Source organism: Typopeltis vanoorti, chromosome 15 (genome assembly GCF_054136105.1).
Source record: "Typopeltis vanoorti isolate ZY-2024b chromosome 15, IOZ_Tvanoo_1.0, whole genome shotgun sequence".
NCBI lineage: Eukaryota > Metazoa > Arthropoda > Arachnida > Uropygi > Thelyphonidae > Typopeltis > Typopeltis vanoorti.
The window spans coordinates 89588210-89604242 of NC_143563.1; the positions used below are offsets into that span (position 1 = coordinate 89588210).

Genomic DNA, 16033 nt, shown 5'->3' on the forward strand with positions numbered 1-16033 from the left:
GGTCGCCAGGATTTAAAGCGGATAAATTAGCTGTGGAAAAGGTACAGAGGTGGATAACAAAGATGGTTTCGAGATTGTAGAATGTTAGCTATGAGGATCGACTGAGGGAATGTGGACCGCAGAGTTTGGTAGATAGAAGAAGGAGAGGTGATATGATTGAGACTTTTAAACTGTTGAGAGGTGGTTACAGGGTTGACACTGGGGAGTTCTTTCGCTTGGTTGTACAGCGGGAAGGAGTGATGACAAGGGGCCATCCCTGGAAGTTACAAAAGGAAGCTGTGAGAAGAGGGTGAGGAGTGGTTTCTTTGTGTGGTGAGTGGTTGAACCGTGGAATGCATTGCCGGATAGAGTGATAAGAGCGAGAATGGTCAATGAGTTTAAGGTGTGGTTTTGATAGACTGTTTTCTAGGAGGGACCTCCTGCAATGAGTCTTGATAGACTTTGTGTTTCCTAGGAAGGACCTCCTGCAATGAGTCTTTTGACTCCATGGAGACTTGAATAATAATAATAAATTTTAATGGCCCTCTGCAGTTGTTTCACCACCCATTTTCTGAGCTTGCGGTCCTCAAAAAAAAATAAATAAATAAAAAAATCAGTCTTTCTGATTTGGGGTCCACTTGTTGCTAAAAATAAATAAGAACCAGATTTCACCAAATTAACTTCTTCCCAACAGAAACCATTAAATTTATTATTGAAATTCATGATTTGTTTCTACTGTATATAATATTGGATTCATATAACTGAAAAAGTATTTAATAATTAAAAAAATTGTTTCTGATGGTTGCGGTTTATTAGAATGTAACTGTTAAAAAAAACAATTACCTTTATAATCATTCGTTTTTAAATGAAATATTATAACTTCTTTGAAATTGCTTTTCCTGAGAAGGGGCACATTGGTGATACTAAAATTTTAAAAGACGTAGGTCGGAAGCACTGCACTAGAAAATTCTTTCTTTGTTTTCATTGTCTGCTTTTTTTAGCCCACTTCTTTGCATTGATATGCTTGAAAGTTGCCTACAGGATCATAAAAATTATGTACGAGGGTGGTCTGAAAAGTTCTCGGCCTAACAATGAAATGACGAATTTATAATTTCAAAATTATTTTTATTTTTAAACATAATCTCCCTTAAGATTAATACATTTATTCCAGCAATGCTCCAGCACCATTATCCCATCCCTGTGGTGGTTCTCAGTAAGATCTGCAAAATATCATATCCCTCTACAGCTATGATCACCTCTTGATTCAAAGAAAAACGCTGACCAGTGAGGAAGAGTTTTAGTTTTGAAAAGAGATAGAAATCAGAGCGAGACAAATCTGGGGAATAGGGTGGATGTTCCAACAATTCATAGAGCATATTCCTTAATTTTCCCATTGCTAAAACACCTTTGTGGGCAGGTGCGTTGTCCTGATGAAAGGTGATTTTTTTCTTATGCAAACTGGGTCTTTTCTCATGAATTTTTTCATCTAGTCTGGTTAAAAGATCAGAATAATATTCCCTGGTTATTGTTTTACCTTTTTCAAGATCACGGTTAGCCTAGTGGCTGGGTGCTTTGCAACCATGTGCCTGGGGAAGGAGTGTCCTAGGTTCTATTCCCATCAGTGACATGAGGAGCTTAAGGATCTTCCTTAGCCATAGCTTGTTCTTTGGCTTGGGCATGGACAGTAGGGTTTTTCATCCTGCAAAGCAGGCAAACCAGCCTTGAGAACTCAAAACTATAGGACATAGGATACACTGGGGCATACGGCTGACCACCTTACCCTTTGAACGGTTTGAGGTCCATTGATTAATAAAAACACTCTACACTGCAAGGTAAAAAGAGTGTAAAAGGAAGATGAGATGAGAAGATAATTAACAAACAAAATGCCTTTAGCTTCCCAAAACACCAATGCCACCTTTCCTGCTGATGGAACCGACTTTGTCTTCTTTGATGCTGAACAACTGGCTTTTGTCCACTGTTTTTACTGCTGTTTGGATTCTGGTATGTAAGGGTGAATCCAGGTCTCATCTATAATAATAAATTGACACACAAAATCAGTTTTATTCTTGTTAAAATGGCCCAAACACTGTTCAGAGATTTTTCATGTGAGTGCGTTTTTGATCTGCTTTGAGCAAGCGTGACACCCATCTTGAGCAAAGCTTTTTCATTTGCAATTCTTCATGCTTAATATATCCTACATGTTCATTTGAAATTCCTGTAGCCTCAGCAATTTCACGACCTTGCTCAACAACATGGCATTATTAAAACTAACCAAGAGAGCCCACAATCTTTGTTCCAGTGGAACCTCCCTTACAACTGAGCTTGCCCACATACACAACACTTTCCTCTCCAATGGCTACAGTGATCACAGTATTAAAAAAATAATCAGTTCCTCCCCCATTCCCCAGTCTTCTCTTCAGAAAGAGTTTAGAAATGCCATCACCATACCCTATATCCGTGGCACATTGGAAAAAAAAAATCCAAGATTTTAAAAAAGTACAACCTACACACAACATTTAAGCCCCACCACAAGCGTGCTACCCTTATCCTTTCTACAAAAGATCAGCTCCTTCCTCTCTCAGTGCCTGGTGTTTATAAAGCACTCTGTTCCTGTAAGCTGGCATACTTTGGACAGACAGGCAGATCAGCAATCATCTGCCTGGAGGAACACAAGTCATACATCTGCAACCACGACTGATCAGTCAGACCTGGCTGACCATTTCTTGGATACAACCCACAGGATCTCATGGGAAAAAATCACCATGCTCCACCACTGCAAATTCAAAAAAGAAAGACTGTTTATAGAATCAGCAGCAGCTCTCAGAAATCAACCAAATCTTAATAAATACGGTTGCATTAAGCTTCCTAAGATTTGGGAAACATTTATCATCAGAGATCCCACCTTACGTTCCAGGCCACCTACAACCATCCTTAGAGGGCGCTCTACCTAGATAGGACTTTAGAGTAAACCCACGTGGTTGGGCTTAGTATTGTGTGGTATTTGTGTATATGTTACATTAGTTTTTTTGTAATCCCTGAAGATGTCTCAGTGACTGAGACGAAATATAGGAAGTATTAAATTCTGTTTTAATCCTTTGTGAGTGCTGTATACAATCGATTAAGCCTCCAACATGATGTCCTAACAGCACTTGAGCCTCTACGTGTGGAAAACCTTAACCCTGAGGAGATCGGGGTCGAAAAAATTGTATTTATTGCATTTCAGTGCTGAAATGTGATAAAACTTAAAAAAAAAAAACTGCAAATATAATACATGGTGGTTTATTTATTTTCAGTTACAATCTAGAAATTATTGAACAAAGAAACAAAAAACAACTAAACCAATACTATACGGACATCGGAGTTTGCAGTATCACTCAGATAGAATTTACTATCAAACATCACTTTCACTTTTGCATTCAACTCTGTCATTCTCGTCATCAGACTCGAGTGACATTCACTGAATCCCTTCAACATCTGATGGATTATCCAGTTGATATATTTTTCCAGCCATTTTCAACAGTAAATTTAAAAAAATTAAACCAATGCTATATGCTGACATCAGGGTTCACGGTATCTCTCAGATACAATTTACTATCAAATATCACAAACCTTTACATCACACATATTAAACTAAACTGATGGCATAAACAGTGTGGAATATCACTTGTAATATATGTATGCACAGCTAGTCATGATCTCCAAGCTATAACTGGATATGTGTAAGAATATTTATATTAAAACAATTTATATCTGTTCAGATCAACAGCGACCTCTGCAGTATTAATGTTTTTCCACAGAACTCAGTGTCTAGTGGTGATAGCATGCTCTGGGTCATAGAACTTATCAAAATTTTTATCACAACACACAGCTGTTTGGCATAATTACAATAATCCATACTAACAAGGAATTGGATACATTCCAGGGAGGGCTATAGGCAGAAGTTTATTTTTATCTGAGTCTAGAAAAGTTGATATCTTGTTGATAGGATGGAAAGGCACTTGTAGGCCAACAGATCTAAACAGTTTGGCTCTGCCTTCTGAGACACCTTTAACATAGGGAATGGTGATATGATGACCACTTTTAAGGCAAATGACAAGCAAACTCTGTATTTATTAACTGTGTTGTCGACTTATGATTTGGTAAAGTCATCAGTAAGGAAGGGTGCCAGATGTACTAAAATCTTTTTAGTGCCAGATTTTTGACAGTTATGATGGTGTGAAAAAAGGATTAAGGTAAACTCCTTCATCCTTTTGAAATATAGTCCTTCATCCTATGTGTCTTCTTTCTGAATACTGAGAAGTGTAGGATACCATCCTGGTTGACGATATAATAGGAGATCTGAAAAGGCAGTTCGATTGTTCTCTTCTAACTCAAGATTGAACTGGATACCATGGTGAAAGGCGTTGATATTTTTTTGACAAACTCTTGTAGGTCTGTATGGGACCCATGCCAAACTCTAAAAACATCATCAACATATCTGCTAACATATGCTATCACCACCAGTCACTGAGGTCTTTGGAATAAAATTAAGGTTCTCCATAAAAGTAATAATCTCGTTATATTTATACCGAGAGAGTTGTGAGACCTTTCCACATCGGCCGAATCTAAATAAAAACAAGGAACTTAAATTAGTCCCTTGTTACTCTTATAGGAAATAGTTCTTCTCTAATTCCAGAATTAACTTAAATCTAATTATATTTTTTTATTCATTATTACATCTTGTTAAAGTTCTTTTTCATGGAACTTTAATATAATTAGGCCATGATGTTCTTCATCATGTACGTACAGCTTGTGCACGTCATCGTTGAATATACTGGTTTCTGTTCTTGTTTAATTTGAAAGTCATACTAAAGATGCCCTTGACACTAGAGCAGAAATACTACTAAAAGTATATACCTGAGGTAAATCCGTTTTATGTTATTTATTAATGATCATGTCGTACATTGCTACATGTCAAGTTACAACAACCTTTTTCTGCTGATAACCCTGTAGAAGCTGGCTGGGGGGGGGGTGACTTTATAGTGAGCCTTGATATCTCCTCACTATTCACAAATGTACCACTAACTGAAACCCTTATATGTTTCAGAGTGAGACCATACTGTCATTCACAAAACATAGCCAAATGTGAAGTCAAGGAGAAACGGTGTTAGAAATCTGATCCTCTAAATGCTCCATAAAATAATCAGCTAAAGCAAATCATATAGGACTACTCATTGTATTACTCTTGATTTTCTGAAATCTACTAAAGTCACACTTTCCCCCTGATATATTTGAATTATTTAAATTCACAATACATGCAGGATATTTCAAATGGAAAGGGAAAATATACAAACAATTAGATTGGACAGCAATGGTCTCCCCCCCCCAGCCAACTTCTACATAGAACACCTGGAAAAACTAGCTATCAATACAGCCACTCTCAAATCAACACTTTGGCTACGCTATGTTGACGATGTGCTTGCTATTTGGCCACATGGCCCAGGGACATTGGAAACATTCTTAGTGCATTTAAATAGCCAACATCCTAAAATCCACTTTACAATGGAACTGGAAGCTAATGACTGTCTGCCCTTCCTGGATACACTTGTCACACGTCTTCCAGGTAGTCCCTTATTATTTTCAGTTTTTAGAAAACCCACCCACGCACACAGGGAGATATTTACACAAACAATCACGCCATCACCCTTCTCAACAGTATGGTATTTTAAAAACGCTAACCCACAGAGCAAGAGCAATCTTCCAATGACAATGCTCTTTAAATGTTGAAAAATCCTCGACACTGCAAGGTAAAAGAAGAGGAAAGGAAGAAAAAGAAGAGGAAATTTTTCATTTTATGCAAGGTGAGAAAAGGACACAAGGGCATCGATGGTTGAGAATGCTCACTTATGCCACACCATCTTGGCCAATGGCTATAATCCCCATAAGATAAACAAAATATTAAATGCTCCTAAGAAACCCCTCCCACTATCCACCACAGTGAACTACAACAAAACAGTCATCATCCCATACATTAAAGGCATATCAGAAAAGATATCTAGAATTCTTCATAAACATGAACTACGCACAGTATTCAGACCATGTGTCAAATTAACAACTCTCATCTGTTCACCCAAGGACAGCATCCCTCCTTTATCACATCCAAGAGTCTACGAAGTACCCTGCTCGTGTGATCAAGCCTACTACGGTCAAACAGGAAGAACTGTGAACATAAAGGATACATCCAACACTATCACTTTGGCAAGAGGTCCTAGCAGACCATGCCCAAATACCCTTGCACACAGAATCAACTGGAAGAAAACAAAAGTTCTGCACAATAAACTCTTACAAGTCGGAGATATTGTTCTTAGAAGCAACAGAAGCTTTGAAACATACTCCAAATCTCAACAAATATGGCTGTATAAATTTGCCTAAGATATGGGAGACAGTCTTCTTAAGACATAACTGGTACCAGCTTTTTCTCTCTGTTTTTAGGAGTTTAGTCTTTGTGTAGTAACTGCATTTATTTTTTTTTCAGATAGAGGGCGCCTGATTAGGACTTTAGTCTTTGTGTTGTTGCTACAATTTTGTTAAACTAGTCCGTTGATTACACCATGTTGTTGTAATCTCGCATATTGTGACAAACTGTGTTTTGTGCTCTGAAGATGCTGGTTATAACACCGGCGAAATATCAGCAATAAGTCGATAAATTATTATTTACTGATAATTTTGTGTTCATATATATATATATATACTGTCAAAAATAAAACAACATGTACGACGAACACATAAGCCTTTCTACACATTTAAGGATTCCATAAGTCACTGTTGGAAAAACAGCTGCATCCATAATCCTTAACTTTGTTCCTTTGATATAAATCCATCCTTCTAGATTTTAGACAAGATTCTGACTGTTGATTTAGCCATTCCTAATCTTCTTCTGACATCTTCTGAAGAGCAATTCTTTGCATTAATAATGGATCGCAGGTACTTGAACTTGCTGACCTCCTCAATTCTTTCTCCATTAAGATCTTCCTTGTCTGTATTTCCTTTGAGAACCATAATCTTTGTCTTGCTGGGATTGAGCTGAAGTCCTATGTTCTTATTGATCTCGTTAACTTTGGCAAAAAGTTGTCCTAGTTCTTCCTTGTCATTACAAAGGAGTACTGTATCATCAGCACACCTCAGATTACTAACCTCGGCATAGATAGTAAACAGTTCAGGAGAATGTAAGCATCCTTGTCTAACTCCCTTTCTAATCTGAAGCCAATGAGTTAATTCACTACCTGTTCTTACCGTGGCTTCTTGCTCGGTGTACAAGTTAGCTGTCAACTTGATAGTGTGTTGAACAAAACCCATTACAGTAGACCCTCAACTATCTGGAGCCCGGATTTTATCACGGAGAATTATAATAATACAGTAATTCTCCGTGATAAAATGAGGAATATGTACTGTAATTTACTTTGCCAAGGCGTTGCAAGCGAGCATCTGCTACAATCCTCCTACATGCCATGTGCATAACACAAGTTGAGACATGCAAAGTGCGGATTTCCCCGCTTTGTCAGATGTGTATCGGATATCCACAAGTGTGGAATATGTTTGCCACTGTTCCTGGTTACGTTAGTAAAGAGATTCGAAACATATCACTTGTAAAGTCTTGGAAAATTCTTTTGGACCATGAAGGTGGACGTTTCAATCACCTGTGTGTGAAAACGATAAACTTGTTTCTTTGCTCAAAAATGTACCGAGCTGTGACGATGTCAGTGCAGGGGACATTACAGAATGGATGTCAAACGACGAAGTTGATGAAATAACTGACAACGATATTATGGCAATTGTGACACAGGGAAAAGAAGAAGAGGAGGCATCCTTAGATGACAGGAAAAATCTCATCCCACATTCGGAAGGGTTCAAGACGATCGAGACAGTGCTGCAGTACATTAGTGAGCAGGAGGAAGCGATGCCAGCTGATATCATCTGCTTGCGTAAGTGGAGGGACATTGCATCGCGGAAGAGGGCTAAAAGGGTGAAGCAGTCATCTATCAAGGACTTTTTCAAAAACTAAAAACTGTTTTGACTCTTGCATCTTAGGCTTACCTTTTCACATTTGTGTGAAAAGGTAGGCCTTGAACTCCGGCCTATCTGGCTTTTGTGTTATCTGGCCTGCCCTTCCGCCACATTAGGCCGGATAGTCGAGAGTCTACTGTATTTTCATTACTTCCCACAGTTTCACATGCTGAACACAATCAAAAGCTGTAGAGTAGTCTATGAAACACAATTACCATAGGGAGTGTAAATGCTTTATGGTTTTCTCTGATCTGTCTAAGGAAAAGAATCTGATGTCTGGTACTCTTACCTTTCCTAAAACCTGCTTGTTCCTCAGGCATCTCTGCCTGAAATTTGACCTCAATGCTATTTACGATGATCTTTAATAAAATCTTGCTTGCATGAGAGATTAAACTACTAGTTCAATAGTTTTAGCAATTCTTCATATCTTCCTTCTTATGTAGTGGAATGAAAATTGACATCTTCCATTCTCTGGGCCATGATCCTGTCTCTCATATCCTTGTAATCAATCTATGAAACACTCTTATCCCTCCATTCCCTTAGGCCTTAAAGTCTTTGATGACATTCAATTTGAGTTTAAACGTGCTTTTGGTCAGGAACTAAACAGAGCTTCCTTTTATAATTATGCCTCCTCATCTGGAATTCTGTCTCTTCACATTTATTAGTGTAAAAAATTTTCTTGTACTGTCTGATGGCTCACCTGATTTCTCTATAATATCTTATGTTCTTCAGTCTCTGCATCTTTGTTTCTCTAACTGCCTTCCTCTGATTAGATCCCATGTTTGAATCTGATATCCATGAGTCTCTTGGTCTCCTAATTTGACCAAGATACTTCTTCGCGATATATTGTATTATAACTTTGACCCATTCCCAAAGCATTTCAGGTGAGTTCTCCTCACTATTATCCAAAAGATCATCTAAACCGAATTGATATTTCTGTGAACCCACTATGAATTATTTTTATATCCAGTCTGGTGTGCTGACTTGGAAGGTTTTGGAGTCTTAGTCTAACCTTGGCTGTTACTAGCTGATAGTCTGTTTCACAGCTTGCTTCACGATAAGTATGCACATCAGAGTTGGTTCTCCAAGAGAAGCATCTCTGATGTGCATACTTAACACTCCAAGTATAAGTTTGTAATTGTAATGATGAAAGTTCCAGCATTAGATTGGAGTGTTAAGGTGAAAGTTTGCACACAGGTTATGTATTGTTCATTTTAATATCCTTATGTAGTGGTATGATGTAAATTTTTCTTTATATTAAAATACTCCTTATGTTATTGAAGTAATTCCATCAAAATCATAAAAGTATCCACATCTCTAATACTGGTTTAAATTGTGCAATTTAAATGAAAATGAAAATATATCATTTAATCTTCAGGAAGAAGTTTGTTTTTCCCATTTCCAGTAAAAAAGCACTCGTTCAAAAGTGGTTATCTCATATCCTATCAGATTGGTCGGATTGCATTCTTCCAATTAATTTGAATGCAATAGCAAATTTTTGTAAATAAATTTCATTAATCATTTTGTGAAACATACACCCACATATGTTGTGTTTATTTGATGCTTTGTACGTTATTGCTTTTTGACAGACCTGAATTCATTTTTATATGCATAAAGTAACAGTTTACTAGAGGTGCACAAGTGCAATTTTGTGTGTGTTTCTCATCACACCTTCAATTCTTTTCCAATATCGTCATCATCATCAAATTCCTGATATATACCCTCAAGGGGTGTACAGGATATGATAGTACTACATAAAAATTTACATCATTACTAACTTCCTATGTACAATTTTCGTCCAAATCAGTTTGTTACCTGTCAAGACTCCAACATTATCACATCTTATATTTCTATCTTCTAAGGCACTTTTTACGATTAATCCACCTATATCTTGGTCTTACTCTGGATCTTTTTCCTGCCAACCTAGCAAAGAACACTTGTTTTACTAATCTTTCCGCTCTCATTCTGTTTAAGTGACCATACTACCTGAGATTAGCTCTGCTAACGCAGTCCTGGATGCTGATAATGTCAAGTTCTTTCTTAATATCCCCGTTTTTAATATGATGTTGCCATTGATACCATCCATTTGTGCCCCTAATCTTTCTCAAGACTTTCATATCTGCAGTCTCTAGTCCTTTGGTCAAGTGTTTTAGTTCTAAACCAGCTCTCAGATCCATAAGTTAAAATTGGTTTGAACAGTGTCTTATATTTAGCTAATTAATTTTTTGGCTAATTTCTCTCTTATTCCATATAAATTTATTCAGTTGACTTCCTACCACCAGCTTTGTTGATTCTGTTGTCTATTTCTATATTTAATTTACCATCTTCACTAAAAATCGTGCCTAAGTAGTTGAAACATTTCTCTTGTTCTATAGGTTCTCTATTCACAAAATAGTTGATATTTTCATTGTCTTCATCTTGTTATTGCTGATTTTCATACCATATCTATTACAACAGTTATTCAGTTTAGTCACCGAATCTTGTAGACTTGTACTGTTAGAAGTATAACTTCATCTGCATAAAGCAAAGAGCTGAGATTAATATTTCCAATTTTCTTATCTGTTTTAATGCCACTTTCTTTCATAATATGATCCATATAGATGATGAATAACATAGGGGATAATGTACATCCTTGTCTCACACCAGATTTAACATTAAACCATCTTCCTGTACTTCCTTCAATTCTAACTGCTGACTTACAACTCAAATAAATACTAAGTATTGCTTGATATAATGCCCCATTGACACCATATAACTGTAGCATATTGAATAGCTTCTCTCTTGGCAACTTGTCATATCCCCTTTCCAAATTGACAAAACTTAAATACAGATCTCTGTTATATTCCATGATTTCTCAACTATCTGGCGTAAAGTGAAAATCTTATCCTGACAGCCTCTATTTGGCCTGAATCCAGCTTGTTCTTCACCAAGCTTTTCTTCCACAATCCTTCTCCACCAGTTCTCAAGTATACTTGCGTATATCTTACCAGGAACACTCAGTAGAGAAATACCTCTGTAATTCTCATATTCAGTTTTATTTCCCTTTTTATATATGGTACTATGAGAGCTCTACTCCAATCATCTAGAATTCGTCCCTCAGTCCAGGCCTTCTGAACTATGCAATGCATCCACTGTAATACTTTTATACCTCCATACTTCAGCATTTCTGGTCAAATATCATCTACTCCTGCTGCATTTTCATATTTCAGCCTTTTAATGGCTTTTTCTACTTCAAGTATCAATATATATTCCTGACTATGTCTGGTCAGTGTTTTTTACCACTGTGCTGTCATCGCTGCTTGTTTCATTTAGCAGTTTTTCAAAGTAATTACTCTATACTTCAACAATATCTTTTTCTCCTGTTTTCATTTCACCTTTATCATCTCTAACTCCTTTTACAGCACTCTTTCCTCCATTCCTAAGCTTCTTCAACAACTCCAGAATATCTTGTTACCTTCTTGATATTTATTTTCTATGTTCTTGCCAAAGTCCTCCCATGACTTTTGTTTAGCTAGTTTTACAGTGTTTAGCTTCTTACATTTGTCTCTGTATTCTCTAAGAGCATAATCTGACTTATTTGCCCTGAACTTTTGATATGCTTTCTTCTTTTCTTTCACTGCCTCTTTAACTTCCTGTGTCCACCATGAAGTTCTGATTTTTCCATCCTTACAGACAACCTCACCACATACCTCTCTGGCTGAATCAGTCAGTGTTTTCTTCAGGGCTTGCCACTGAATCTCCAAGGTTTGGTTCCTGTTCTCAAACTCTGTCATTTTTTCTTGAATAATGTTTGTGTATTTTAGTCTACAGTTCACATCTGAGAGCTGCTCAACTTTAAAATGCTTTAAATCTTTCTTACATGTTCTTGTTTTAAATATGCAATTCACTTTTATCCTGCTCAAGACTAAATAGTGATCACCTCCAGTTTCAAATCCTCTGTACACCTGGTTTCCTGCACCAGGGAGAAATTATCACTGTCAACAATAACATAGTCAATGAGACTTTTCTTATTCCTTGCCTCTTCTCTCCATGGAATTTGTGCACATTTTTGTGTCGGAACATTGTGTTAATAATAACCAGTCGATGTCCTGAGCAGAAATCCAACAGGTATTTGCCATTATTATTAGCTTTGCTCTTTTCTCCAAATTTTCTCAAAATATTTTTTTTTGTCTGACAATCATTTCCTACTCTGCTATTTAGATCTCCAACAAGGACCAACTTTCCTTTTTCATTGTGTCAGTTGCTTTCTCTAAAGCCTCAAAAAATTCCCCCACTTCTACATTAGTATAACCTTCTGTTGGGACCATAGACACAAGTAAGTCTCATTGTCCATTTCCCCATTTTGATATTTGTCGACATCACTCTACTTGAGACTGCCTTTCATTCAAGAAGATTAGCCTCATATTTTGTGTTGAATACTATGGCTACTACTTCTTTTCCTTGATTGTCATTGCCTGAATATAACATTTTCTATTTATTACTCAGAAAAATCTCACCAGTTTTTGTTTTTTTTTGTTTCAATCACCCCTGTTATGTCGATCTGATACGTATCCAATTCCTCAGCTAGCTGCATTTCTTTGTCATTCAGGATTCTTATGTTGATAGTTCCGATCTTGAATTCTGGGGGGGGGGGGGGGGCTTGTTTAACTGTGCAACTCTCCAGCCGGCATGAAATTCCATCATGTTGTACCATCATTTTGTATTTTTGTTTAAGCCAATAAGAATACAATTTGGTCAGCTAAATCCTAAATTGCTAGCCCATCCTCGTTCATTCATTATCCAGGTAGATACCCAACAGGGTGCACCACGAGAAGGTGAGGATTGGATATTAGGTCAGAAGTCCTGGTCGGTTCTCTGCATTCATTTAAAGGTTATGTGGAGTTATCCTCTCAGTTATATAGCTTTGACCCTTAAGCACCTCCCTTTCCAATATCTTCATTTATAATATAGAATATCTCAAAAGCCACTGCATATTTTGGTGAAAAACTGTGATTTTAAAATAAATTTCATTATGACTGACAAGTATATTTATTATTTTTGTACATAAAACATAAGTATTAATTTATTTTATTTGTTTATTTATTATTATTATTATTTTATTTTTATTTTTTTTTACCATGATTAGCCTGAGAGCTAGATAATGTGGATATCATGCCCTTAAGATCAAACATGGAATGATTCGAGATGTTCTAGTCTCACCTACCACTTAAAAATTCATAAACAACCATTCCCCCTCTGGAATTCAAGCCTACCTGGTTGGTTACTATTCGAAACTAGTCAGGATTGTGTTCCTGTGTGATTTTAAAGCATTTACAGCATAGCATTTATTATTATTATTACTACTTGCTTGTTATCTCCAAGGAGCCCTTGTTCTCATCATGAGAGGGATACACTGCTCCATTACACAGCAATTCACTGTCTCTCCTCTACTTAATTCTCCTACTGCATGCTGCGACAATACTACCATCAATACACAGCAGCATCTACCACCAAGAATATATATATATACTCTTTTAAGTTAAAATGATCAGGATCTCTAATTAGGTGCTATTGATTAATTTGAATATATCATTCGCCAGTAATTACCAGGATTCTATTTCATATTATCTGAAGGTGGTGTATTTGCTGTACTTTTTAGTATTTTCTTCTGCATATTATTATTGTGAAGTTGCACATTGATTTAATGAATGCTAACTGTAAATATATATATATATAATACCAAGGTTTTCATATTGTCTTTTTAACAAGGCACGAATCATGTTAAAGCTGAATCTGCTATATCGAAACAACTTGATCATTATCTGATATCGATTTATAAGAAGTGATAATTGAGGGGGGTGGAAAGCCTAAAAAAGATTTCATTTTTGTGATCAAAATTGTTAGAGGGAGCAAAAAATTGTGCATGGTTATTTCATACCAGGTAGGCTATCAGTGTTTAACTTTGAAACATATGAAAGTTGCTTAGGTAGATAAATTTTGCTTTGCTGATATAAAATAATGGTAGCTATTAAAGGGATAAAAATCCTATGTTTTTATATATCCAGTAAGTGAAACTCAAGATCTTGAGTTTCACTTACTGGCTATATAAAAACATAGGATTTTTATCCCTTTAATAACTATTAAGTTGCCAGAAAACTAGCTGTTTGGCTTTTCATTTTAATTACAAAATAATGGTAGCTATTTAAAAAAAAAAAAAAAAAAAAAAAAAAAAAAAAAAAAAAAAAAAAAATCTAAAAGTATTCCATTCCTCCTTGAGCAGAATCTGGACTATTATAAGCTTTAACAGTTTTTGATTAAGAGTGCATGTATGTCTGTATTAAGTTTAATCATCGTGGTTTTAAACTGGAAATGCTACATCAGAAGCAATGCCCTGTGATGAATGTGCCATATGCCTGTTTCGAAAAGCATATTTTTTACATAGATTTAAAGAAATGAATATAATTTTAAAACCTAGTAAAATATAGTCCTCTTAGTAAGAGCTTTCTGAAGTTTCAGGTCACATCTACAAAAAATTTGGAATAAAAAATTTAATCAGTTGAAATAAAAAAAAGAAAAGAAAAAAGGTTCACTTGAAATATATTGCATCCCCACAGTAACAGACATTTTATATATCTTTTAGGAAATGCAGAAACGTAGGGAAATGCTCTTAATGGTTGACTTGGTATGTAGCGTCTTATTTGTTACTCTGTAATGTTTTGTGTTACTCGAGTCAACTCGCTTTTTTTTATTATTATTAAATTCATCATAACTGTACTGAAAGTTGTTGTTGATGTGTTCTGTTTTAAGAATATTTGTAATTTTTTTGTTTTGTGGCTTATTGTGCATGTGTTTATCAGATAAAATATGTGGCATTTATTTTATAAATGTAATTAGTATTAAAAAATACTATTTAGAAGAATTGTAAAACAGATGCAAGATCCAAGTCTGAAAAGTTTCGAAAATCGAAACTTCATGTCTTTAATGAAACACATTGCTCTGTGGCACAGTCTGTCTCTGCCAAAGAGCAATGGAATTTAATATTTATTATCAAGCTTTAGTCTTTCATTTCGTTACTCATTATTCTTTGATTAGTTCATATGTATATAGATTCCTCTATTCCTTTACTTGGAAGTTGTTTCTCATCATTGTTTGCTAACATGCATAGCTGAGGAGATCTTGATATCACTAATGATCTAACTTAATATTTCATTTTTCTATTATCAGGTTTCTTCCAAATTTTGATGTTATTTTGCTCTGTCATCCTAAAAGATTCTAAAGTCTAACAGTGTTCATCCATGTTAGTGCTTCAAATCCTTCTTGTCAATTTTTAATCTCCCATTCTAGTTAAATGAAGAAATTACTTTTGATACGCATCACCTTTCATTATCTCTGCTTACACCTTCATTCCTTTCCAATATCTTCATTTATAATATAGAATATCCCAAAAGCCACTGGATATTTTGGTGAAAAACTGTGATTTTCAAAGAAATTTCATCATGACAAGTATATTTATTATTATTTTTACATAAAACATAAGTATTTGTAATGTGTTAGAGATGGTTTTATAATTTTTCATTGATGTTTTTTTTTTCAGATCCATAATCCACGATGAATGTTCAAGAGTGAATTTTTGTTATAACATCCCACATCAAAGGAATGAAGTCTTGTGCAATTAGACAAAGCTATTCAAGATTTTATATACTCACTCCTATAGACAATGCAATTAGAACACTGGTTAACAAGTTTAAAAGAATTGGGTCTGTAATGCTTTCAAGTGCTGTCTTTGGGCATTACGATCGCTAAGGAACAGCACGTGAAATGTCTTTTTTTTTTTTTTTTTTTTAATTATTTCAAGAACATGAAATCTTAAAGCTTTGTCTTATACAACACTTTATTCATTTGATGTGGAATGTTATAACAAAAATTTGCTTTTGAAAATTCATTATAAATTACAGTCTGAAAAGAAAACATTAAAAAATTAATGAAAATTATAAAAACCACTCTAACATGTTACAAATATTTATGTTTTATG

The 16033-nt window shown here is 35.5% G+C and overlaps 1 protein-coding gene across 1 annotated transcript in view; it reads left to right on the forward strand.

Moving 5' to 3' along the window:
* The window catches only part of LOC150098964 (bromodomain adjacent to zinc finger domain protein 2B-like), a 632705-nt gene that overhangs the window by 276451 nt on the left and 340221 nt on the right, over positions 1–16033 (forward strand). The window contains exon 14 of the mRNA XM_090405782.1: positions 14642–14683. Coding sequence (XP_090261908.1) covers positions 14642–14683 — 42 coding nt within the window. The remainder of the gene's footprint in view (positions 1–14641; positions 14684–16033) is intronic.